The 26,059-nt window shown below is 43.3% G+C and overlaps 2 protein-coding genes across 4 annotated transcripts in view; both read right to left on the bottom strand.

Moving 5' to 3' along the window:
- Window positions 1-439: 439 nt before the first annotated feature.
- On the bottom strand, window positions 440-3,917 carry LOC135577207 (adenomatous polyposis coli protein-like). The gene is given in 2 exon segments (XM_065045103.1): window positions 440-3,546; window positions 3,910-3,917. Coding segments are annotated over 2 exon segments (2,559 nt in total). The 3' UTR covers window positions 440-995.
- A 1,413-nt stretch (window positions 3,918-5,330) lies between these two features.
- Window positions 5,331-26,059, bottom strand: part of LOC135577056 (adenomatous polyposis coli protein-like) — a 112,690-nt gene continuing 91,961 nt past the window's right edge. For 2 of the 3 annotated variants that reach the window (XR_010468658.1, XM_065044699.1), the window contains 2 exons: window positions 13,495-14,253; window positions 5,331-8,464 (listed from right to left, as the gene is read on the bottom strand). Coding sequence is in view for 1 of the 3 variants with exons in the window: in XM_065044699.1 (XP_064900771.1) it covers window positions 14,221-14,253 (33 nt within the window). In the remaining 2 variants the exon portion in view is untranslated. The remainder of the gene's footprint in view (window positions 8,465-13,494; window positions 14,254-26,059) is intronic. The other variant, XR_010468659.1, reaches the window with a different exon arrangement.

The following is a 26,059-nucleotide window of genomic DNA, read 5'->3' as shown; positions in this document are numbered from 1 at the left end:
TTCATTCAGTCACACACAAAATGGCAAATGTTATATTCTCTCCTAAGCATTTCTATGTTGAACCAAATCTCATCTAAATTCAGGATATAATTTTAAAGGTTTTAGAACAAACCATATTCACATCAAAAAGACCTGAGGCAGCAAATGTCCAGGTTTCCATATAATACTTTTTCTACTATGACAGACAAATTTATTGTCATGGGATTTTTGCAATGTTTTCCCTTGATAATATTTTTAAAAAATAAATAATGCATTAAGATTTCAAATAGAATTAAAGTTTAATCTTATAGTCACTATTTCACATTCTACATTATTTTCCCCTATTAAAAGTAATTTTTGTAAAACAAAACATTTAAAAAAAATCCAATATTTTTTCAGGCTTGCAGCTGTGAAAACAATTACACTGCTTGCTTTCTGGAAATACCCTGCTTTTAGCCTTGTTATGCACCTGAGATGTGTGAAACTATTTCAGACCTAGGGCCTGATCCTGCTGTGATTATAAACATCCTACAACAGCCATTTGTCAGTGATAAAGAAGAGTGAATATTGGAGGTGTAAGATTCTGCTGGATCAAGCCTTAAGTGTAAGCACATTATACAATGCATTATAAGGTGACATCTCAAAATAAAATACACTGGTTTTATGTAATGCAGAAGTAACACATACAATTTACATATAGCAATAATTTATTCTGAAGTGTTCACTTTAGTGTCCGTTGAAATATCACCCATGTCTCATTAATAGAAGAGCAGCCACCTCACCTCAAGTACCAGAATATACAACAAGTTACAGCATAGCAAAAAAATTCTACTTACTTTAAGATAAAATCTAGTTCAGGTAGAATAATTTTGTTCAAGGTTTTACGGTTACACAGTTCTTCCTGAACTTCCTGAACTTGAAGATTTAGTTGAAGCTGTACTAGGTGATGATGTCCTTGGCAACTGGGACAGTTTGTTGAGAGGACTTATACCATTTCTTCCTGAGAAACTTGACTTTCAGTCTAGAGTTTTTAGAAACCTGCTTAATGGCTGCTGTTGAGGTCTAGAAGGAGTGGAATCTCTAAATCCTGATCTAGAAGGTCCTTTACTTGATCCACTCTGTTGGGACTCTTTCTTTTCTGCATTAGGTACTTTGCCTTTAGCTACTTCACTCTTTATTTGAGCTCCTTGAGCAGGGGATGGAATTTTACTTCTGCTTGGAGTCATTGTTTGTCCAGGGCTGTCTGGAAAATTAGTGAGACTTATAATACCACTTACCATTCCACTGCAAGGCTCACTTTGAACTGAACTAGCAATTGAATGGCTTTCAAAACTATCCAGGGAACTTACAGAAGTACATCTGCTAAACATGAGTGGAGTCTCCTGCACATAATGTTCTGGTGGACTTTTAGGAATGTGTGCACCACTCTTTGAAAGAGATTTGGCACCTGAAGAAAATTCAACAACTTTATGTCTAGAAGAGTCAGAAGGAGATAAACTAGGAGTCTGAAGTCTACTAGATTTTGTTCTGATGTGCTGAGATGATGATGCAACTTCACTTACTGCATCTTCTGTAGACAGAATCCCATTGTTTTCCTTTAGTTCTGCTTTCTGTAATATGTCATTAGCATCTGTCACATGTGTGGGCTGAACATGTCCTATTTCATCTTCAGCTGATGACAAAGATGACAAAGAGCTACACCTTGAAAAACATATTGGTGTATCTTTCACATAGTAAGTTTGTATAGTTTCCCGATTAATAGAGGGAGTCTTACAGGAGGCAGTCTTTTGAGCATGACTGCTTCTACTCTGTGCAGAACTTGGGTGAAGCTGATTCTGTCTCTCTGAACTACCTGAAGGGGTTGATACGTTCTCACAGCTTGAGGAAATATGGCCAGTTTTAGTGCTTTGCACTGATGAACTGTTTGAAAAAGTAAAAGATGGTTTCTGAGAAGAGGGAGGAACTTCTGTTGAATATTTTGGACTATAATCAATAGGCTGATCAACATGATGTTCCTCTTCATTGTACTTTATGCTATAATTGGTTGGTCTATCTTCTTCGTCTTTGTGTTGTTCCTCCTCAGAATAGCGTTCGCTATAGTTGGTTGGCTTATTGTCATAATCATCAACCTGGCACAAGGACTGGCTTACTTTCTGATTCATTCCAAGAGTTGAGCCTACTCTGCTCTGCTCTGAGCCATTGGATCCTCTTGATCTAAAAGAAGAAACACACTCTTGCTGTCCAAAAGGTGACTGATATTTCATGCGCTTCTCATCTTCACTTTCAGTGTACATGGAATAAGTTTCATTTTGGCTCCTTAACTGCCTTTGTTCATTTTGTTTTATTTCATAATGTCTTATATGCTTAGGCCTTGCCCATCTTTCATTCTGAAAGGGACTTTGCTTTCCAGAATTTAAATGTTCATCTGAATATTTAAGACTATAATTAATAGGAGTGTCTAGCTCTTCATCATTGTCATCCTTATGATTTGCACTATGTATCTTATGTGCCAAGTCAGCTGGGTATTGATCATAACTATGAAATTTACTTTCATCCTCTTCTGAGTAAGATTCAATGGAAGGTTTCATTTGGCCTCTTTTACCATAGCCATCACTGCTGCTGACACTACCTATACTATCATTTGAAGCTCTCTTGTATTCCAGTTTTGTGTAAAGCATAGGACATGTCCTGTTTGAATTATCAGATTTAGGAAAGCATGTATTTGAGTGAGTATGGGCAGCAGCTGTTCTTCTTGGGACATTTCTATCTTCTGTCAAACAGTGCATTTCAGGAGTGGAACAAGAACTTCTGTCTTCTTGTGGAATATGCATGCTTGCTACTTCTTCCATAACTTTGGCAATCTGAGCTGCAGCAGTAATCTGCATTCCTATTCTCTTAGAGAAGTTCCCAGTATTCTCTGTAGCTGGATGATAGCTATTTAAACCTACTGCTCCATCCTTATCGAGACTTCTGTCTTTCTGAGACTGAGAGTTTTCTATGTTTCCTCTGTTAGAGGAAGAGGAGACGGGAAATACTGTAGCATTTAAATATGGTGAAAGTACAGTCGTATGACCAGTATTAAAACACTCTGATCTGCAAATCCCATCATCATGTCGCCTGGAATCCAAAACATATTCATTATATATATTTTGCTTATGTCTCTGCTTATTATGGTGAGATGCTTTTGGGCTTAAATCTATGTTGTCAAAAATCTCTGATAAATGCTAAGCATCTAATTCTGCTTCCAGTGCCTTTTGTTTTCTAACATGAAGAGATGGTAAGCTTGATCCTGGAGAAATAATGTTGGCATCCTTATATTTTGCTGGCCTATTTGTCGTCAGGTTTCTTAGAGCTGCAGCACTGCACATTGCTATCATTTTGTGGTTTGAGTGAATGAGATTTTTGAGCATGCTCACTGCTCCCATGTCCCACAGCACCTCCTGATCTTTTGCATTTCGTGCAGAAAGATTCCACAGGGTCCCACATGCATTACTGACTATTGTCAAACTGTGTGACTTCAAATGCTGTAACAAGGTTTGTAAGCAGCTGTTCTCTCGCAAGATTTGCCTGGTGTTGAGTGATCAAAACCAAAAATCAGTAAGTGGCATTTCAAAAGGATAAGAGACAAAACTAAAATCTATTGTGCTGTAGGCAAGCTTAACCCATAGTAAGGATAATTATTAATTCTTCAGTGCAAATTTATCTTATTTTTTCCTCAAGTTTTCATCTGAATGTTAATCAAATCCCATACAAATATGAACAGTTTGCTCACACACTATCCTCTCCATATAAACCATTCTAGGTGGCTGATAGTAACTTTTTAATTTCCTCTCTCTTTCCAGGAAAAGCTTTTAGTACAATTCATCATTTAACAAGCAGCAGATATATTAATCCTTTTGCATATTCCTGTTATCTAAATTAAATACTTGCCTTATCATGTCAATTAAAAAATGAATGCTTAATTATTATACTTAAAACATGCATTCATATTAAGCCTTGGTCATACAAACTATTAAATATACTTTTGGTACCACAACTATAAAAATAGAAAGTATATTCACCTGTGGTCCTCGTTAGTAGCAATTAAGCTAGAAACATTTCTTAATATTCCTCCTCCACTTTCTATGATGGCTAAAGTATGTGTTTGGCTCTGCTATGTCAGTGTACCAACTAGAAATGCAAGAGCACCATCAACAGCACATATATCACCTTTGTTCTCAGTACAGTGTGCTGACAAATTCCATAAGGCACTCAAGACACTTTTTAGTGTGGATTCCTAGGAGAATAATAAAATGACAGAATTAGAGATTTTTCAACTATTGATCACAAGCCCTCAGAAGTATGCAAGTTAGCTTCAAGGAGGTAGTCACAAACTTGTTTTTCTAGCTCTCATGGATGCAATGATAGCTTTGAAAATGTGAACCAAGAATAACCTAAAGAAATATTTCCCACTGAACCTGCACACAGTCTAAAAATACAGCTCGGAGACACAAACTGCCTCACTTAATCTAATCCAGATTTGCAAATCACAGAATTCATTGACCATGGAATTTAGCTTCTTTCCAGTTCACTGTAGAATTTTATTTTTGATCGGCATGAAATCTCTGCTGTGTTGTATGTTGATTACCAATGTTTTGCTTTCTGTTTTACTGCATGTGCCACTATTTCTCTAGCTTTTCTTCACAAATGAGAATTATGTTTCAGGCTCTGCTTTCTGTGCTGATAAACTAGAGGCAAGCAGCAGTGCACACATATCTACTTTTGTTTGCTTCTCTCTCATTTCCTCAGCTATGGTTTTGCTATTGATTGCCAGAAAGTTTCAGAAGTATGCACCACAATACTTGTCAGCTGCCATAACAGGAAAAAGTTTGTAGATTAGCTGGCAGGGGACACTGGGATGGAATATAATCCTGGTGGGATATCAAGTAGACATCTCTAGAATTACATCCACAAAATCAGAAAATGGTCTTATTAAAACTGAAAAATTATTAAAAAGGCTATTGGAACAGCACAGCTCATTAAACTGAAGTGTGAAAGCTATCAGTCCTTGTAAATAAAACTACAGAAACGCTAGTATTTCCCAGATGTCATTGCTACGTTGTGATCTGTTGCCCATTTAACTCAAAGCAATTCTCTTCTTCAAAGGAAAGTACCTGAAACACTGCAACTATTTGACTAATTGCTTATGTCAAAAAGGGGTAACAATATTTGTGTTTTATGTAAAATTAATGCAATCTGTCCAAAATTTATCTCATAAACATTTATATGTGACACCTTCTTAACTTCTAAAGCACATTCCATCAATGCTTTCACACTTCCAACATTGTTATAAATAAGAGCCAATAAATCGATTTTGAGCCAATCAATCGATTTTATTGAGCAAGTGGTAATTAGGCAAAACAGCGCTGGGTGACCGGGGGAAGCTCAGTTCCACCAACCGGCACACACACTCAACTTTTCGTATGTGCTTATATATGTTATACGCTCGTTCACGCGCTGGGTGTTGCTGGGTGTTTCTGCCTCTGGAGTTCTGTTATCTGTTGCACCATCCGGGTGCTCTGTTATCTGTTGCACCATCCGGGAGTTTTGTTATCTGTTGCACCATCTGGGCGCTTTGTCATCCGCTGCACCATCCGGGCGCCGGCCTGGCCCGGGCCCCGCTGCCCCATCCAGGTGATCCAGGCGTTGGCTTAACTACTACTACAAGGTTCTACAAAACATAATCAAACTTGCACAAGCGCAGTTACTGCTTACAACAATATGCATAATATAATTGGATCCTACTCAATTTGTTCAACATTAACAATTTTGACCATCACTTATTACAATTCCCCCCTTTTTTTTTTTTTTACTCATTTATTTGTTGATCAAATCGAGTTACCGCTTCTCGGGCTAGTAAGGTCATTTCAGCTTCTTCATCAGTACCATGTTTCTGTAGCAGCATAAGGTGTACCTGCTCTACACGGCTTTTAACTAGTCCAATAAGTCGATTTAGGATACAGGGTCCAAAGGTTAGGGTAAGTAATAATATCATCAAGGGTCCAGCTATTGTGGATAGCAATGTAGTTAGCCACGGGGACTGAATAAACCAAGACTCGTACCACCCTTTTGCAGCTTCTCTTTCCCTTTTTCTCTGTTCCAGTCTCTCCCTTAATTTTGCCATTGAGTCTCGGACTACCCCTGTGTGATATGCATAAAAACAACACTCTTCCTTCAAGGCTGCGCATAGTCCCCCTTGCTGTAAGAAAAGGAGATCCGTCCCTCTCCTGTTTTGTAACACCACTTCAGATAGTGAGGTTAGAGATCTCTCTAAGGCGGTTATGGAGTTTTCAATTCTCTCTAGGTCCTCATCTATGGCAGTCTTCAAGGAACTGAATCCTTGATTTTGTTGAACAAGTGAAGCTATCCCTGTTCCTGCTCCGGCTACCCCTAACCCTAGCAACGTGGCTATAGTAATAGCCGTAACAGGTTCTCGCTTGGTGCGATGGAGCCCTGTATCCCAAATATCATACATCACATCTTCTTGATGATATAATATCCTTGGAATGATAGTAACTGACATGCAATACTCTCGGGAACTGTTAAACACTTTTAAAGACACACATGGAGTAAGTCCCGTCCTGGAACATATGCATTTTGTTCCATTCGGGGGAATAATATATCCTGTGGTTTTATTAAGGCTCGGTATGATATTCCCACAAAGTGATCTCTTGGAATTTGGTACTTTACCTATACAAGTCCCTATCCCAGTTACATGTTGCATAGTTATCCCTCTTTTCTGCTTTTCCCAAAGACACTGAATAGGCGCAGGCTCCTTGCTTATGGTATGCAGACGATTATCCCCTATAGCTTCATAAAAGGGTGGATTAACATTATAACACAACCAGCAACCAGTGGTTAAGTTGGGTTGAGTATAGTTTAGGGTTTGATAAGTAGCCTGGATAATTTCCCATAGAGGATTCAAAGATTCCGAGGCTTCAGTATTCAGAGATTTCAAGGCTTCAGTGACAGTTTCCTCTTTTACTATTACATTCTCCTTCTCTACTGTCCTTGTCTCCTTACCCAGAGGGGGAGGGGATTTTACTACTGGATTGGGACCTATCGCTCGAGGGGTCGGTTTAACTTCTTCCTTCTTTATGAAGAACATGCCTCCCCTATCATCACCTGGTTCATAATACCGCATTCCCCAGGTTTTCCCAACAAGCCATCCACTATGTTCAGGATTTGTTATGTTAAGGAATATATATTCACACTCGCCATCACTGTCCCGCTCGTTTCGGTTGCGAGGATAACCGAGTTTTAGTCGGCGGCCTTGGTTCATGACTCCCGAAGGAGGAATGCATCCTACAGGTCCCCATCCAACCTTTAAGAACTTATCAGTATTTGCCGGAGGAATTGGCCAGCTTGAGGCAATCGTTTCACACCCCCAGTAAGCGCAGTAATAGTGTCCTGGAGTATTACAATATAAGGGCCCTGTGCTGGGGCACATATAAAACCCCATTTTGTTAAGGCATGGCTCAATTTGAACTAATTGGCATAAGGTTGCAGTAAAAGAAGGTGACCCTGATGTGGTCTGTTGTTGTATTATCGTTTGGTCCTCCAATCGATAGAGGGTCCATTTAAAAGGTTGGTGAGAACTCCCCTGCTTTATTGCTATTATTACTGGTAAGGTAAGGAGGATTAGGGAGAGCGACCCGGCCCCTGGTTGGCTGAAAATCAGCCAGTGGAGGTTCACTTTGTTGAGGGTTATTCTGCTTAACTGAGCTGCTTTATTTTAGAAGTTTTCGGAGGCACTTGCCAATCCCCACAAGGATACCCCTCTGCCTTGCCCTGGGCCTACTCTGTTGCTTCAGAGTAGCCGGGTAAGTTATCTTCTCGGCAGCAGTTGTAGTCTTCAGGGGACTGCCTCCTGAATTCTCTCCTTGTTCTGTCACAACCCACTTTCCAATACTCAACCCAATAGGGCTATTTTCAAATACAAGGGTTTGGCCACTGTCCCGAATCCTCACAGGGTTTGGAACACTTCCTGTATCTTTTCTTACCAAAAACGCTTCTTACACTTCCTCTTGGTTGTTTCCCAAATATCTGGACTTATCAGTGATTATTAATATCCTAATGGTATCTAAGGGTTTTCCCCAACACTCATTACACCATCGTTCAACATAAGGAAACTTTTTTTTTTTTTTTCACTGCTGTATCCCGCACCCGTTACACACGCGACGTACCCACGGATTGCATTGCTTACATACAGGACATGTGATGTGCGACTTATGTAATTCCTTACAATTGTCCATAAAAAGCCTAGTATCCAGGGCTATGCGTCACGTGTCTGTTTCCTCTTGAAGGTCAGCTTCAACTCATCCGGTTCCCCGGTGACTTCCCAGTCTGTGTGCAGGATAGGACCTTTTACTCGACTAGCGTGTGTCCATCCTCTTTCCGTGGTGCGGACTGCGGTATCTGTGGTGAGTAAAACAAGGAAAGGTCCCTCCCAGCGAGGGGTTAATGATGATTCCTTCCATGTTTTTACGAGTACTTGATCTCCCGGCTTAATACTATGTATTGCTATATCTAAAGGTGGTCTTTGAACCACCAGGCCTCGCTTTAACAGTTCTTGCCTCCTTTTCATGAGTTCTATAAGATATTCTTGTAACATCTTTTCTTCCACTTTAGGGTGTTCGATTGGTTTTTCCAAATCATAGGGCATTCCATATAACATTTCAAAGGAGGAAAGTCCTGTATCGGCCCTTGGTTGTGTCCTTATATTCAAGAGGGCTAAGGGGAGGCACTTCACCCAGTTCATTCTGGTTTCTATCATTAATTTGGTCAGGTGCTTTTTAATTTCTCTGTTCATCCTTTCAACTTTTCCTGAACTCTGGGGGTGCCAAGGAGTGTGATACTCCCACTTGGTTCCCAGAGCTTCTAACGTTTCTCTAATTATTTTGGAAGTAAAATGGGGTCCTCTGTTCGAATCGATAACTGACATGATCCCATATCTAGGTATGATATGTTCTAATAATATTTTTACTACTGTCCTCGCAGTGGCCCGAACTACCGGAAAGGCTTCGACAAAGTGAGTTAGGTGATCTACCAAAACTAGGAGATACTTATACCTGCCTACCTTCGGTAATTCCGTAAAGTCTACCTGAATCCTTTCAAATGGCTTCTTGGCCAGTTGCCTCCCCCCAGGGACTCTTTCCCTAAGGCACTGTTTATTTATCCTTTGACAGGTTAAACATTCTCCAACGATTCTTTTTGCTAAATCATACACTCCCAGGGTCATATATTTATTAACGAACTGATCTACCAGGGCCTGTACTCCCCAATGGGTTTGCCTATGAAATTCTCTTAAAACTCGCCAAGCTACTCCTTTCGGGAGCATTTCCCTCTCATCAGGTAGCCACCACTTCCCCTCTCGTTCGACTACTCCCATTTGCCCCAATTTCTCCTTTTCCTGATTTGTAAATCTCATAGCATGCCTAGTTTGTACAGAGTCCTGTTCAACTGCTTTTATTACCAGTAACGCAGCTTTCTTAGCTTCCTCATCTGCTAAATTATTCCCTCTTATTTGCGTGGAGGTTCCCTTCCGATGGCCCTTTACATAAACTACCGCGATTTGTTTGGGCCCTCTTAATGCCTCCAAAGTTTGCTTTATTAAGGTCTCATGTATTAATCCTTTACCCTGAGAATTCATTAGTCCCCTCTCTTCCCAAATTTTTCCAAACGTGTGAACCACCCCAAATGCATATTTAGAATCTGTAAATATTGTTCCTCTCTTATCTTTTAACAACTGTAATGCCCTCAATACTGCGAACAGCTCACAAGCCTGCGCCGACCATCCTGAGTTAAGGGGACCTGACTCCTTAGTTGTCCAGCTGTTTCCATCTATTATGGCGTATCCTGATTTCCTCTTTCCGTCCACTACCCGCGATGATCCATCTACAAACAGTTTTTCTCCACATAGCAACTCCTCTTCTTCTAAATCCTCTCTTATTTTGGCTTGATATTCTATTACCCTGATACAATCATGGGAAAGAGATTCGCTCGGTTCCCCATACAAAAATTGGGCTGGATTCTGCAAGTTAGTGGTTTCAAGCTCTAACTTAGGAGAGTGCAATAGGATCCCTTCATATTTCAATAACCTAGCATCTGTAATCCATTTGTCAGCTTTCTGCTGCAATACCCCTCGTATATTATGAGGTGTGTATACCTTTAATTCCCCTCCCATAGTTATTTTTCCAGCTTCTTCAACTAGGAGGGCAGTAGCAACTATGGCCTGTAAACAGGTAGGCCAACCGCAACTAACTGGATCTAATAATTTGGAATAATATCCTACGGGTTTCTTTTTACCTGCCCATTCTTGCATTAGGACCCCGAAGGCCGTTCCACCCTCCGTGTTAACTAATAGGTAAAAAGGCCTTCGGGCATCCACCAGACTCAGTACTGGGGCATTTACTAAATCAGCTTTTAAGTTTTCTAATTGTTTATCATCTTCTGTACTCCATTTCATCAGACCTTCCCCCACTAACGTCTGATATAAGAACTTAACCTTGTTACTGTAATTTTCAATCCATTGTCTACAGTAGCCGAAAAGACCTAAAAGTTGTTGCACTTGCCTTTTATTCTTGGGAGGCTGGAGGGATAAAATAGCATTTACTCGATCTGGATCTAGTCTCTTAGTCCCTTTGCTCAACCAGTGCCCTAAATATTTTACCTCTTCCTCGGTAAATTGCAGTTTAGATCTTGATACCTTTAAACCCTTTAGACTCAAGAAATTCAATAACTTAATGCTGGTGCTTTGCACACTATCTTGGCTTTTTCCAGCTATTAATAGGTCATCTACATATTGTACTAAAACTACTCCAGGTTCCAGTTCAAAATTCTCCAAGACTTGTTCCAGGGCCTGCCCAAAGAGGTTTGGAGATTCAGTAAATCCCTGTGGAAGAACCGTCCATCTAAGTTGTTGCTTCCGATGGGTATCAGGGTTCTCCCACTCAATGGCAAAATAGTCACGACATTCTTTTCTCAAAGGACAGGCCCAGAAGGCATCCTTTAGGTCTATTACACTATACCAGGTCAATTCTGGGGACACTTGGCTTAATAGGTTATAAGGGTTGGCCACTACCGGAAATCTAGTTACCGTTCTTTTATTTACTTCACGGAGGTCTTGTACTAGACGATAGGACCCATCTGATTTCTTTACAGGTAATATGGGGGTATTGTGGGGCAACATACATGGTTCTAGTAACCCTTGTTGTAACAATCGATCAATTACTGGTTGCAGCCCGCGTCTCCCATCCTGTGATATAGGGTATTGTTTAACACGTATCGGTACTTCCAGATCCGTTATTGTCACTGTAATTGGTGGACTATCTAATTTTCCAACCGACTCGGGAGTGTACCATACTTCAGGATTGATCTTAGCTTTGTCTTCGGTTGTTAAAGCGTACAGTTTTACTTTCCATTCTCGATCTTTTACCTCCAAACTAATTCCCAATTCGACGATTAAATCCCTTCCTAATAGGTTATATTCAGCTTCAGATACTAATAAAAAGGACCCTACCCCTATCCGGGATGGGGATTCTACTTCTACTCCTTTAATTATGGGTACAGAAAAGGGTTCTCCTTTTGCTCCTATTACTTGTATTTTCTCCGAGGATGGAGTGCATCCCCAGGGCACAGTTTGGACAGTAGATCTTTCTGCCCCTGAATCTACCAGGAATTCCATCTCCTGGTGCTGGGGACCTAATTTCAATTTTATCAAGGGCTCTGTTGTTTTAGAAGTCCCCAGCAAATAGAGCCCCTGACACCCCTACTCAGCATAATACATTTTCTCATCCTGTATACGTTTCCTACAGCTCCTTCGCATATGTCCCTTCCTCTGACAGTAAAAACATTTGATTTCCTTCAAATCCTTCAGTCCGACTTGACTTCCCTGAGGTGGCCCATTCCCACCTATGTGTGGTGGCCCTCCCTTCTGTGGAGCCGTCCTCTGTACCTCTCGAACTGCTGCTACTAAAATTTTAGCTTGCCTCTTCTGAGTCTCTTCCTCCCTTCTCACATAAACCTTCTGTGCTTCCCTTAGCAACTCATCCAACCCTTTCTCTTGCCAATCTTCCAACTTTTCTAACTTCTTTCTAATATCCGGCCATGACTTCGCCACAAACTGTGTTTTTAAAAGAGCTTGCCCGACCGGTGTCATAGGGTCTATCCCAGAATAAAGCTGCAAGCTCTTTCTTAGTCTTTCTAACCATTCTGTGGGAGTCTCATCTTTCTTTTGTTGTTCATTAAAGGCTTTATTTATGTTCTGCCCTCAAGGGACAGATTCCTTAATCCCTTGTACGATTATAGTGCAGAGATCTCCCATATGGCCCCTGTGTTCCGGGTTTTGATTATCCCAATTAGGGCGCTGCTGGGGCCACTTAATGTCAGCACCCGGCCCTTGTTGGTGTTGCTGGTCCCAAACTCTCATCCCAGCCCTCCGAATCATTTCCCGCTCTTCTGCGGTAAATAGTATCCCTAAAATAGCTTGCAGTTCATCCCAGGTATATAAATTAGGTCCTAAAAACTGATCTACCCTTTCCAAAACTCCTAAGGGATCTTCTAACAAATTCCCCATTTCCCTCTTAAATTCTCTTACATCCCCCGAATTTAGAGGCACTGACACAAATCCCACCCCGGGTTGTGGACCTCCCATTGCTATTTCTCGTAATGGGTATAACCCTGTTTCTGATGATGCTTGCTGTCCTGCCCCTGATGTCGTTTGCTGCCTAGCTTGACTCCTCGTGAGTCTTCGGGTTCCCCTAACTGACCCCGAAGAATCGGAATCCTCCTCAGGAGCCAAAGGCATAGGGGGAGAGGGGGGCCTTGGATTCGCTACTGGCGGGGGATCATAGGGAGGGGGAGGGGGTGGAGGTTCCTCGGGGGCCCTCTTTTTGCAGCCAGATTTTTTTTCGCCTATGGTAAAAATCCCAGCACGAGTCGCAGGAGGTAGCCAACAACGCGCATACTCGCTCTCCTCAGGATTAAAGGGCTTCTTATCATTTACATAAAAAATTAGGGCCTGACAAATCCAATCTTCAAATGAACCAAAAATTGTCCAAAATAAATGATCTGGTCTAATCTGCTGGTTTCCCCAGACATGCATGCAATAATAAACCATTTTTTCCCTACCTTTGTTTCGCGTGCAAGCTGCACCTTCCCAATTCTTGAGCATAAGGCCCAATGGGGAATCTCGGGGAATATCCGGTAACCTCTCCTTGGGTCCCTTCCCCATGGGATCGGAAGGCTTGCTCTTCCTCTGTCCCATCTTCTGGAGTGCCTTCTTTCACACACACACACACGCACCCCTCGTTCGTGGCTCACGCCCTCGCAGGCAATGAGAACCGCACTACTAGAGAGTCCCGCCCTGCCTTACGGCAGGGTCCACACTCACTTCGCTTCCTCCCCAAGCGGGGGGCGTCTCGTTCATGCACACTCCAGGACACCCACCCCAACCGAACGGATTCGCTTACTTACCCTCTCCCTGGGGTCTTCGTCTGGTTCTTCGTGCACAAAGGTTTATGGGGTTCAATTCTTTTGCCTAATTACCTAAATTTAGGGTTCGGAGGTTAAGGTTTCAGGGTGATCCTCCGTCCACTCCAGGGCCGTCTGAAAACGGGACGGGGCGCCTCCCTGAAGTTTAGTAGTCCCTCCCAGAGATCCTTAATCCGAGTCACGGCACCAAAATTTGTTATAAATAAGAGCCAATCAATCGATTTTGAGCCAATCAATCGATTTTATTGAGCAAGCGGTAATTAGGCAAAACAGCGCTGGGTGACCGGGGGAAGCTCAGTTCCGCCAACCGGCACACACACTCAACTTTTCGTATGTGCTTATATATGTTATACGCTCGTTCACGCGCTGGGTGTTGCTGGGTGTTTCTGCTTCTGGAGTTCTGTTATCTGTTGCACCATCCGGGAGTTCTGTTATCTGTTGCACCATTTGGGCGCTTCGTCATCCGCTGCGCCATCCAGGCTCCAGCCTGGCCTGGGCCCCGCTGCCCCATCCAGGCGATCCAGACGTTGGCTTAACTACTACTACAAGGTTCTACAAAACATGATCAAACTTGCACAAGCGCAGTTCCTGCTTACAACAATATGCATAATATAATTGAATCCTACTCAATTTGTTCAACATTAACAATTTTGACCATCACTTATTACAAACGTCACGTAGAGTTTTTTTACTGTTTACTTCTGCTCGTCAGGACAAGTTCCTCAAAACACTTGCAAGGAGCTGGAAAACATGAGAGAAAAATAACGTTATCTCAAAAATAGCTACTCCTTTAGTAAGCTATCAGCATTTCCTCCTGGATTTCTGGAATACTACAGAACTCAGTAACAGTGACAATGTTCAGCTGTTGAACTAGTTATTTTGCTGAAATTCACTTTTTGTTCTATTGCCAGCTAGACTGTCCTAAGATTTCAGTATGAAGTTTGATCAGAGATACTGGCATTTGTATATAAATAAACAAAGATTTGAAAGCAGGTTCCCTGTTTTCCACATTGGCTGAAAAATTCGACCAAAAATTTACATTTGTGCTTTATTCTGATGCGTGTTGTACTTATTATGCAGTCTCAGGAGAGAGATTTATAAAATCTTTTTCTTCAGCTTTTTTTCACTTGTAAAATAGGACAATCATACTAACTTGTCCCTCAGAGGTATGGTGTGATTACCTTTGTTAATGTTAATCAAACTCTTTGAATACACTGTGTCTTTTTGTCCTGGTTTTGTTAAAAACAAGTTTCTCTTTCAGTGAATTTGCCTGTCAGCTAAAGCTTTCATATTAACTGCATTTTCCTGGAGAACCAGACACATGTTTTGGTAAACCTAGCAATGGAATGCAAACTTATTGATAAGCACGGATGGACATCTCGCGAGAGGGGCGACGAGAAGAAAGAGACCAAGAAACTGACCAACTGTGTATAACATTCCATTCACGTGAATACTTCATATAAAAGTGGGAGATCACGAGGATCTCGTCCCTTTTGTGTTTTTCCCTTTTCCCTGCTGCTTATGGCCGACCTTAGGAGAGGACCTTGCTAGTCATCCCTGCGAACTGAGGCCTAGTGAGAGACTGAATCCAGCTCCGATTGGCTGCGGAGTCTAATCCAGGACTTCGGGTGCCGGGTCTGCAGTTGCCGAGACTTTCAAGATTGGTTTTGTATATTTTGGATTATTTTCTCTATTCTTATTAGTAGCATTAGTAAAACATCTTTAATTTTTTCCAACTCTCTTCACTCTGTGCTTCTTTTCCTTCCAATCGCCTCTCCTTAGTGAAAAGGGGGGAGAGGGAGGGGGAAGTGTGGGGGGGGAGAGGGGGTTAACAATACATCTGCCAGGGTTTTATTGTTACCCCGCAATCTTAACCCTCGACAGATAATTGGCGCCCAACGTGGGGCACGAGAAAGGGGTAAATTTGAAGATTTTTGGCTTTTCTACGGCTCTGACGTACCTTTCAGTTTTCTTGGCACGGTGCCAACTCATAGAGTTGTGATACTTGCGTGTCTGTTTGCTTTGGATATTATTTAGTTGTATTAAGGCAAAGTGAATTACACTGATTTAAAGATGTTATGGCATAAGTTGTATCAGTTATTTTCTACATTGTGCTCACTGATTCCATATCTGTGTTGGGCTTTCTTTTTAAATCGAAGTATTCATTATATAACAACAAGGAACTGGACAATGGTCATGATGATGCTGTGTGGTTTGTCACTGGTTTATTTCATTATACTGCAGCCGCTAATGAATTTCTACTCGCTTCTGCTTTACCTTGAAAAGCCTCCAGGAGAGATTAAAGAGCAGTACGGCTCTGTGTTTGCTAATTGGTCAGGCGAATCTTTAGAAAGGCTGACTAACAATACTTTCATTTTTTCGCTAGGACAGTTCGCAAATGTTTTAGAGAACTTTGAATATCCTTGGAGTTTTGATAGAACTGTGATGGTGTTATCTGGCTTGCTGAATGTGTGTCAGTTTGTGCTTCTGTTAAGAGAAATGGCGTTCAAGAGGAGGTTTGCGTCTCTTTGTTGTCCTGAGATTTGCGGTGCGTCTTCGGAAGCTTTAGCAAAAAGCACTCCGAGCCGCTCGAGAAAGAGCAAAACAGCCAAAGCTGCCGCTGCAGCTACTGCCCCCCCCAATGGTGGCTTCGCAGGCTGAGGCTACAGCTCCTCCGCAGAGTTCCTCTGCCAAGGTCGCTGCAGATAACACTACTTCTCCAGCCTCAAAGGCTAAAAAGGCACCCCCCCCTTCTTCACACACTGGGCACTGTTGCTGCTGTAACCACTGTGACAGTCATTCAGACTCTGGAAATGAATCAAATGATGGTGAACCCATATCAGCATCAGTTGCTGTTTGTAAGAAAGTCACTAGAAAGACTACCCGTGCAGCAGATGATGGCACAGGGCCAACATCAACCCAAGGTGCATCATCAGGACAGGGAGGAGATGAAGTGACCACCACTCGGTCCTTTTCTCCAGGTGAGCTGAGAGATCTGCGAAAAGACTTTAGTCGTCGTGAAGGCGAGAATATTTTAACCTGGCTGCTCCGATGCTGGGACAATGGGGCAGAAACAATTGAATTGGAAGGTGGTGAAGCCAGGCAGCTGGGATCTCTGTCAAGAGATTCCACCATTGATAGGGCAATTTCAAGAGAGTCTAATGCCACTAGTCTCTGGTCCCGACTCTTGGCAGCTATGAAAATAAGATTTCCCTACAAGGAAGATTGTATATCCAAGTTAGGGAAATGGAATACTATGGAGAGAGGTATTCAGTTCCTGAGAGAATTAGCTGTGCGAGAGATCATCTATTTTGGATCAGACAACCAAGAGGGGACAGACCCATATTGAATCAATTGTACACGATCTCTGTGGCGCAGATTTGTACAAAGTGCACCCCCTGCATATGCTAAGTCATTGGCAGGAATGGTCTGGTCAGCTAGAGGTCAACAAGAGATTAATGAAGTGATTGAGCAGCTTCGGAACTTTGAGGACAGCCTTGCTGGTTCTCTACGGGCTTGTGTCTCTGCTGTAGAGAAACTGTGTGAAAAATCTGATGACCGGTTTGAAAAGATATTGCAAGAAATCAAAGAACTCAGAGAAGACACATACCATTCACGACCTGCACAAACCTATGTTTCAGCTATTAGGAAAAGGCGTTTCCAATCTCGAGAGAGAGGACGGAGGCAGCCCACAAAAAGAGGTTCACTGTGGTTCTTCCTACATGAGCAGGGAGAAAACATGAATAAGTGGCATGGAAGACCTACCTCAGAACTTCAGGAACGAGTACGTGAGCTAAAAAGAAAAACTCCTAGGAAGGTGGCTGCTCCAGTTTACAAAAGGAGCAGAAGAGATTCTGATGCTCTTGAAGGAACCTCTAATTCACACCCAGAGACTGTGCAAAACAGAAATTAGGGATGCCCTGCCTCCAACCAGGTGGAGGAAAGGGATAACAGAATTTATTGGACTGTACAAATACGATGGCCTGGTACAACACACCCCCAGGAGTACAAAGCTTTAGTGGACACTGGTGCTCAGTGCACAATAATTCCTTCTAATTATAAAGGAATGCAATCCATCAATATTGTTGGAGTGACTGGGGGATCCCAGGAACTGACTGTTGTAGAGGCTGAAATGAGCCTAACTGGAAAAAACTGGCAAAAGCATCCCATTGTGACTGGTCCAGATGCACCATGCATCCTTGGCATAGACTACCTCAGGAGAGGGTATTTTAAGGACCCAAAAGGGTATAGGTGGGCATTTGGTATAGCAGCTGTGGACACTGAGAAAATTGAACAGCTGTCTGATTTGCCTGGTCTTTCAGATGATCCTTCTGTTGTAGGACTGCTGATGATTGACGATCAGCAGGTGCCAATTGCTACCACAACAGTGCATCGCCGGCAATATCGCACCAACCGAGACTCTTTGATTCCTATCCAGAAGTTGATCCGTCAATTGGAAAGCCAGGGTGTGATCAGTAAGACTCGCTCACCTTTTAACAGCCCAATCTGGCCAGTGCGTAAGTCTAGTGACGAGTGGAGACTAACTGTAGACTATCGTGGCCTGAATGAAGTTACACCACCACTGAGTGCTGCTGTGCCTGACATGCTAGAACTGCAATTTGAACTGGAGTCAAAGGCAGCTAAGTGGTATGCTACAATTGACATTGCTAATGCATTTTTCTCTATTCCTGTAGCAGCAGAGTGCAGGCCGCAGTTTGCTTTCACCTGGAGAGGCATCCAGTACACGTGGAATCGCTTGCCCCAGGGGTGGAAACACAGTCCTACCATCTGCCATGGACTGATCCAGACCACACTGGAGCAAGGTAAAGCTCCAGAACACTTGCAATATATTGATGACATCATCGTATGGGGCGACACAGCGAAAGAAGTCTTCGAGAAAGGTGAGAGAATAATTCAGATTCTTTTGGATGCTGGTTTTGCCATAAAATGAAGCAAGGTCAAGGGACCTGCACGAGAGATACAGTTTTTAGGAATAAAATGGCAAGATGGCCGTCGTCAGATCCCAATGGATGTGATCAACAAAATTGCAGCAATGTCTCCACCTGCTAATAAAAAGGAGACACAGACTTTCTTAGGCGTTGTAGGTTTTTGGAGAATGCATATTCCTGACTACAGCCATATTGTGAGCCCTCTCTATCGAGTGACTCGTAAAAAGAACCAATTTGAGTGGGGCCCTGAACAACGACAAGCCTTTGAACAAATTAAGCGTGAGATAACTCATGCGGTGGCCCTTGGACCAGTTCGGACTGGACTAGATGTTAAAAATGTGCTCTACACTGCAGCCGGAGATAATGGACTTACCTGGAGCCTCTGGCAGAAAGCACCAGGAGAAACCCGAGGTCGACCCTTAGGTTTTTGGAGTCGAGGATACAAAGGATCTGAGGCCAACTATACTCCAACTGAAAAAGAGATACTAGCAGCATATGAAGGAGTTCGAGCTGCTTCAGAAGTGATCGGTACTGAAGCACAGCTCCTCCTAGCACCTCGACTGCCGGTGCTGAGCTGGATGTTCAAAGGAACAGTTCCCTCTCCACATCATGCAACTGAAGTTACGTGGAGTAAATGGATTGCATTGATCACGCAACGAGCTCGAATTGGAAGTCCCAATCACCCAGGGATCTTAGAAGTGATTACAGACTGGCCAGAAAGTAAAGACTTTGGGATGTCTCCAGATGAGGAGGAAGTAAAACGTGCTGAAGAAGCACCACCGTATAATACACTTTCAAAGACTGATAAGCAGTATGCACTGTTCACAGATGGATCCTGTCGTCTTGTAGGAAAACATCGAAGGTGGAAAGCTTCTGTGTGGAGTCCCACACGACAAGTTACAGAAGCCACTGAAGGACAAGGTGAATCTAGTCAATTTGCAGAAGTGAAAGCCATCCAGCTGGCTTTGGACATTGCTGAACGAGAGAAGTGGCCAATACTTTATCTCTATACTGACTCATGGATGGTAGCAAATGCCTTGTGGGGGTGGCTACAGCAATGGAAGAAAAGCAATTGGCAGCGCAGAGGTAAACCCATTTGGGCTGCCACACTGTGGCAAGACATTGCTGCTCGGCTAGAGAGCCTGCCTGTGAAAGTTCGGCATGTAGATGCTCATGTGCCTAAAAGTCGAGCCACCAAGGAACATCTAAACAACCAACAAGCAGATCAAGCTGCTAAGATTAAAGTAGCTGAGGTGGACTTGGACTGGCAACATAAAGGTGAACTTTTCCTAGCTCGGTGGGCCCATGATGCTTCAGGGCATCAAGGTAGAGATGCAACATATAAATGGGCTCGCGATCGAGGGGTGGATTTAACGATGGACACTATTTCACAGGTTATTCATGAATGTGAGACTTGCGCCAAAATCAAACAAGCGAAACGGTTAAAGCCTGTATGGTATGGGGGGCGATGGTTAAAGTATAAGTATGGAGAAGCTTGGCAGATTGATTATATTACACTTCCACAAACACGTCAAGGTAAGCGTTATGTACTTACAATGGTGGAAGCAACCACTGGATGGTTGGAAACATATGCCGTACCTCATGCTACAGCCCGAAATACTATCTTGGGCCTTGAAAAGCAAGTCCTTTGGCGACACGGTACGCCAGAAAGAATTGAATCAGACAATGGTACTCATTTCAAAAACAGTCTTATAGACAATTGGGCCAAAGAACATGGTATTGAGTGGGTATATCATATTCCATATCATGCACCAGCCTCTGGGAAAATTGAAAGGTACAATGGTTTGCTAAAAACTACACTAAAGGCACTTGGTGGTGGAACCTTTAAAAACTGGGATTCACATTTAGCAAAAGCCACTTGGTTGGTCAACACCAGGGGATCAACCATTCGAGCCGGGCCTGCCCAATCAGAAATTCTATGGACTGTAGAAGGAGATAAAGTCCCTGTAGTACACATGAAAAACATGTTAGGAAAGGCAGTCTGGGTTACTCCTGCCTCAGGCAAAGGCAAGCCCATTCGTGGGATTGTTTTTGCCCAGGGACCTGGCAGCACCTGGTGGGTGATGCTTAAGGATGGAGAAGTTCGGTGTGTACCTCAAGGGGATTTGAGTTTAGGTGAAAATATGCAATATTGAACTGGATGATGTGAATTGCCATGCTAACAGTGTTTAATAAGTGTCTTCCAGATCAAGACAATGATGATGAAACCAGAGCTAGCTTCTTCGAGTGGCGCCTGACAACTTCTTCGAAGTTGATGTCTTTAACCCACAAACAGTGGTCATGAGATGCACTTGTACCATTTTTCCTGCCCTGGGAGACTGTCATGACAAAATGAACTTAATGAACTTTTTAAAGGATGGTCCACTGATTAATTACTCCTGTGTATATATGTACATATGTGTATATATATAGTAGTAGTGATTAATTACATTGTATTGATAGATTATATTGATAAGGTTTAAGCATTCAGTGAATGGCATATTATAAGGGGTGGAATGTCCTGGTTTTGTTAAAAACAAGTTTCTCTTTCAGTGAATTTGCCTGTCAGCTAAAGCTTTCATATTAACTGCATTTTCCTGGAGAACCAGACACAAGTTTTGGTAAACCTAGCAATGGAATGCAAACTTATTGATAAGCACGGATGGACATCTCGCGAGAGGGGCGACGAGAAGAAAGAGACCAAGAAACTGACCAACTGTGTATAACATTCCATTCACGTGAATACTTCATATAAAAGTGGGAGATCACGAGGATCTCGTCCCTTTTGTGTTTTTCCCTTTTCCCTGCTGCTTATGGCCGACCTTAGGAGAGGACCTTGCTAGTCATCCCTGCGAACTGAGGCCTAGTGAGAGACTGAATCCAGCTCCGATTGGCTGCGGAGTCTAATCCAGGACTTCGGGTGCCGGGTCTGCAGTTGCCGAGACTTTCAAGATTGGTTTTGTATATTTTGGATTATTTTCTCTATTCTTATTAGTAGCATTAGTAAAACATCTTTAATTTTTTCCAACTCTCTTCACTCTGTGCTTCTTTTCCTTCCAATCGCCTCTCCTTAGTGAAAAGGGGGGAGAGGGAGGGGGAAGTGTGGGGGGGGAGAGGGGGTTAACAATACATCTGCCAGGGTTTTATTGTCACCCCGCAATCTTAACCCTCGACACTTTTATAATCAGAATAGTTATCTGTCAAAGATGGGTAGCCATTCAGTATAGGTTCTTGTTCTTGGCAGCAGCATGCTTCAAAGTGCAACTGTCAAGACAGTGGACAGTCATTAAATATTTAACTCCATCCATTTATGGGCCGCTGTAAGCATGTATAACCCTCATTAAATATATTTGATAGAAGACTGTTATCTATGGATGTTCTCATTGATGCAAAATCATATATCCTTGTAAGGTGATAAAAGCTCATCTGCATACCCACAAAGGAGCTCAGAGAGGCAATGGCAGGTGGGGGACCCAAACAATACCCTGCCCCAGGTACTCCCAGGCCCATCACAGTGTAGTCATTACCACTTAAAAGAATGAATCCTCTCTGCAATTGCTAACCTAAAGATATGTAAATCCTGTTAGTTTCAGGTCAGTCTGTTCCTCTGACAAAGATAAGAGTGATTTGGAGAACCTCCCTATCAGGAACTACAGGGACTACTGTCCTTGCAGTGTAGACATTCTGGAGCCTGGACAATTAGTTGAGTCTTGTTTAACGTATATCTTAAGACTGTTAGATAAAGTGTCCTTTAGCTGAACTTTGCTCATTATATGTTCATTATAAAGCAAAAAATCACACCCCTAGGAGGGAAGACCCAAGCCCAGCCTGAGACCCCTCCTCAGGGAGCATACCTAGTGGTAAATTGATTGTGTAACCAATATGCAAATGTGTAGCAAATAATCTCTTTAGGACTCCCCTGAGGGTGTGAATGTAGTGATAAGATTTTGTATATAATGGGTGTCTTTTTTTTTTTTTTCTGGCATGCTGGCTTTCTTCCAGCATCCAGACTTGTGTAACTCTGTACTAAACAATATCTCATCTCTTTGTGTGTAAAATTTGGCTCATTGCACACTGGGAACAGACCCACATTTTGGGACAGCAACAAGAGCCAGCAGCCCATCACAGGCCCATCTGCAGAAACCCAGAGGAGCATAGGGATACACAATGGCAGGCGGGAACCCAAATTAAGGACTTGGAGAAAGGGACCCCCTGTCCAGGACACTCCCAAGGCTGTCCCAGGAGAGCCATCAGCCCTATTATCCGTGTGTGAAACCCATCAAGGTGAATGCCCTCTGAAGCACCTTTCAAACTGAGAGGAGTTACTGCTCTGGTCTAAAGGGCACGTTATGGGATGCAAGGGAAGAGTATTTCAGGGTTGCACAGGACTTTTGGGATGTTTAGAGGAGGAAACAAAGGAGGGGAAAAACAAGTGCGGGGGAAAAACAAGTGCAGGAAAATATAGAAATGATGGGATAAGAGGGGCTGGTTGCATATAAATAGGTTGCTGGTCAGTATGCTTGTCTGGCTACACCCTGCACTTGATCTATCTCATGTATCTTCTTCTTCCTGCATCTGTCCTATCTTCTTATCCCTTCTAACTCTAACTTTCTAACTTTCTAACTTTCTAACTCCCTGGGTGAGTGGCATAGGGGTCCTCACTAGAGTGACAGCAACAGGAACCAGTGCATATATTCGAGTGAACGTGTGAGCACTAGCAAATATCAAGCTGGACTAGCTGGTGAATAGGTGAAGTGGTCTAGGAGCAAGGGCGTGAGTGGGTCTCTAAGGGTCAGCTCTGCGTGTGGGAGCACCTGCGTGTGGGAGCACCGTGCAAGAGCACGGGGATCAGCTATGGGATCCGGTGAGTCCTAGCCAGCTCTGGGTGTGAGTGTGCCTGTGTGTCTCTAGGGGCGAGATCACAGGGGGGTGGGTCAGCTATTGGGACTAGGAAAGTCCTGGACAGGTCTGTGTGCTTGTGTGTGTGCACACATGAGAGATGGTCTGTACCAGCAACTGAATTAGGACTGTAGTCTCAGGGGCTCCTATGTCCAGGTGCCAGCAACTGGACAGACTGGGATGCAGGAGTCAGCTACTACTGAGTGTCTGAGCCCAGCTGCTGGAGGGATCCACCTTGCACATATGCATATATATACTCTCACTACTGGATCTCCATCCTCCTCAACCAGAGAGGGGAGCAGGATAAGGCTGTTGCTGTGCTTGTGGGAGTGCTCTGCATGCCTGTAACAAGCAGTTCCGAGAAATGTTTGTTCATTAAAGCTCCTGAAGATGTTTGTTTGAGGTCTGAGAAGTGTTTGTATGCTTACTTGCTTTGTTCTGCTTGATGTATTTACCTAATAAGTAACCAAAGTAAGGCGATCAGAAACTGGCTACACAGCAGTCAACGCCCACCACAATACGAGCCTTCAACATGAGTGGAAAGTTACACCCGGAAGCTGTGGACCAGAGATGGACTATAAAAACCCAGTAAACTGCATTAGCTGTGTGCGCGTGCCGCAAGGGAGACTGAGGTCTCTAGGCCGCACCCAGCACTGTCTTTGCTTATTGCTTGATTAAAAATAAAATTTTTGTTACTTACAAGACTAAGTCAAAATTTATTACAATTCGGTGCCGTGACCCGGATGAAGGATATTCGGTGGCAATCCTTTTTGAGGGAGGCGCCCCGCTTCTTTTTCTAGCGGCCCTTGGAGGATTTTGCCGCCATCCTTCACAGACGTACCTTCTAAATTGCAATAAGCAAAGTAAATGCCGGCAGCCCCTTAAACTTTGTGCACGAAGACCCGAGTGAAGACGCAGGACGTGTGAGTATAGGCCGGATTTCCACTCGGGTTGGGGCTGGGATTCCTGGGGTACGACAACTGAGACGTCCAATTGCGGGCGAAGCGAGTGCGGACCCTCCAGTAGTGCAGTTCTCGTAGCCCGCGAGGGAGCGAGTCACGAACGAGGGGAGCACGTGTGAGTGTGTGTGAGTGTACCCTGGAAGATGGGATGGAAGAAAAGCAGGCCTTCTGGTCCCATGGGTGGGGAGCAAGCGAAACTCCCAGGACAGTCCATTAGGATTAATGATTAAATATTGGGATGATTACCCCTCTAGACGGGGTAAGAGTAAAATAAAAATGATACACTATTGCATGGAGGTTTGGGGTTGTAAGGAAATTCGTAAGGACCTTTTGTTTTGGCCAGTATTTGGGTCCTTTGAGGATTGGATTTGCCAAGCCTTGAATCTTTATGTTAACTCAAAAGAACCATTTAGTCAAGAGGAGAGTGATTATGCGTGCTTATGGATAGGGTCAGAAACTAGGATCAACTTGTATCCGTTAAAAGAAAAGGGGGATGAGAAGCACGATAAACGAAGAAATAAGCGGCATGCGGAAGAGATTCCTGTAACTCCCCCACCTTATGTGCTGCCACCACTACCCCTGGTGCCGGCCCCTAGCCCAAATGCTCCACCACTAGTACCGAACCTGGAGGAAGCGGACCCTAGTCAACCCACAGGACCCGTCACCTGCAGTAAAACTAGACAGCAGCAGTATCAGGTGACGGGACATTTATATCCGTTGCGAGAAAATGCAATGGGATATGTGGCGGTGCCCCTCAATTCTGGAGACCTTAGAGATTTTAAAAAGGAAATGGGGAGTCTTTTAGAAGACCTGCTGGGAGTAGCGGAGCGGGTTGACCAATTTTTAGGACCCAAAGTATACACTTGGGACGAGTTACAATCGATAATAGGAATATTGTTCATTGCAGAAGAGAGGGGAATGATCCGTAGAGCTGGTATGCGGATTTGGGATGAACAGCATCAACAGGGTCCTGCAGCTGACACTAAATGGCAGCTGCAAAGGCCCGACTGGAATAACCAGGACCCGTTACACAGGGGTCATATGCAAGATCTGCGGACTATATTAGTCCAGGGTATTAGAGAATCTGTGCCAAGGGGGCAGAACATTGGAAAGGTGTTTAGTGAACACCAGAAAAAAAGATGAAACGCCCACAGAATGGCAAGAACGGCTTAGAAAGAATTTACAGTTATACTCGGGATTAGATGACAGCATCCCTGTAGGGGAGGCGTTGCTTAAGACGCAATTTGTAGCAAAATCCTGGACAGATATTCGGAAGAAACTGGAAAACTTGAGGACTGGCAAAATCGTGGATTAGATGAATTACTAAGGGAAGCTCAGAAAGTCTATGTCAGGAGAGAGGATGAGAAAGAGCGGAGGACTGTACGAATGATGGTTGCAGCAGTCAGAGAAGGTACAGTTCAGAAATCCAAAGATCGAAGGGAAGAGTATAAGGGGCCTAGTCCTAAGATAAGACCCCTTAATAGCGAGACTACAATGGAACGGGGTGAGCTGATAGAATGTTTTTACTGTGGAAAGAAAGGGCACATTAAGCGGAACTGTAGGAAGAAAATGGCGGATGAGAGAATGTTTAAAGCGGAATAGGGGTGTCAGGGGCTCTTTTTGCTGGGGACCCAAAAAGGAACAGAGCCCTTGATAAAATTGAAAGTGGGCCCCCAGCAGCAAGAAATTGAATTTCTTGTCGATTCCGGGGCAGAGCGATCTACCATACAAGCCTTG

This window comes from Columba livia, chromosome W (assembly GCF_036013475.1).
Source record: "Columba livia isolate bColLiv1 breed racing homer chromosome W, bColLiv1.pat.W.v2, whole genome shotgun sequence".
Taxonomy (NCBI): Eukaryota; Metazoa; Chordata; class Aves; order Columbiformes; family Columbidae; genus Columba; species Columba livia.
Note: the sequence above shows the minus strand (reverse complement) of the source record. Positions and strands in the feature narration are given on the sequence as shown.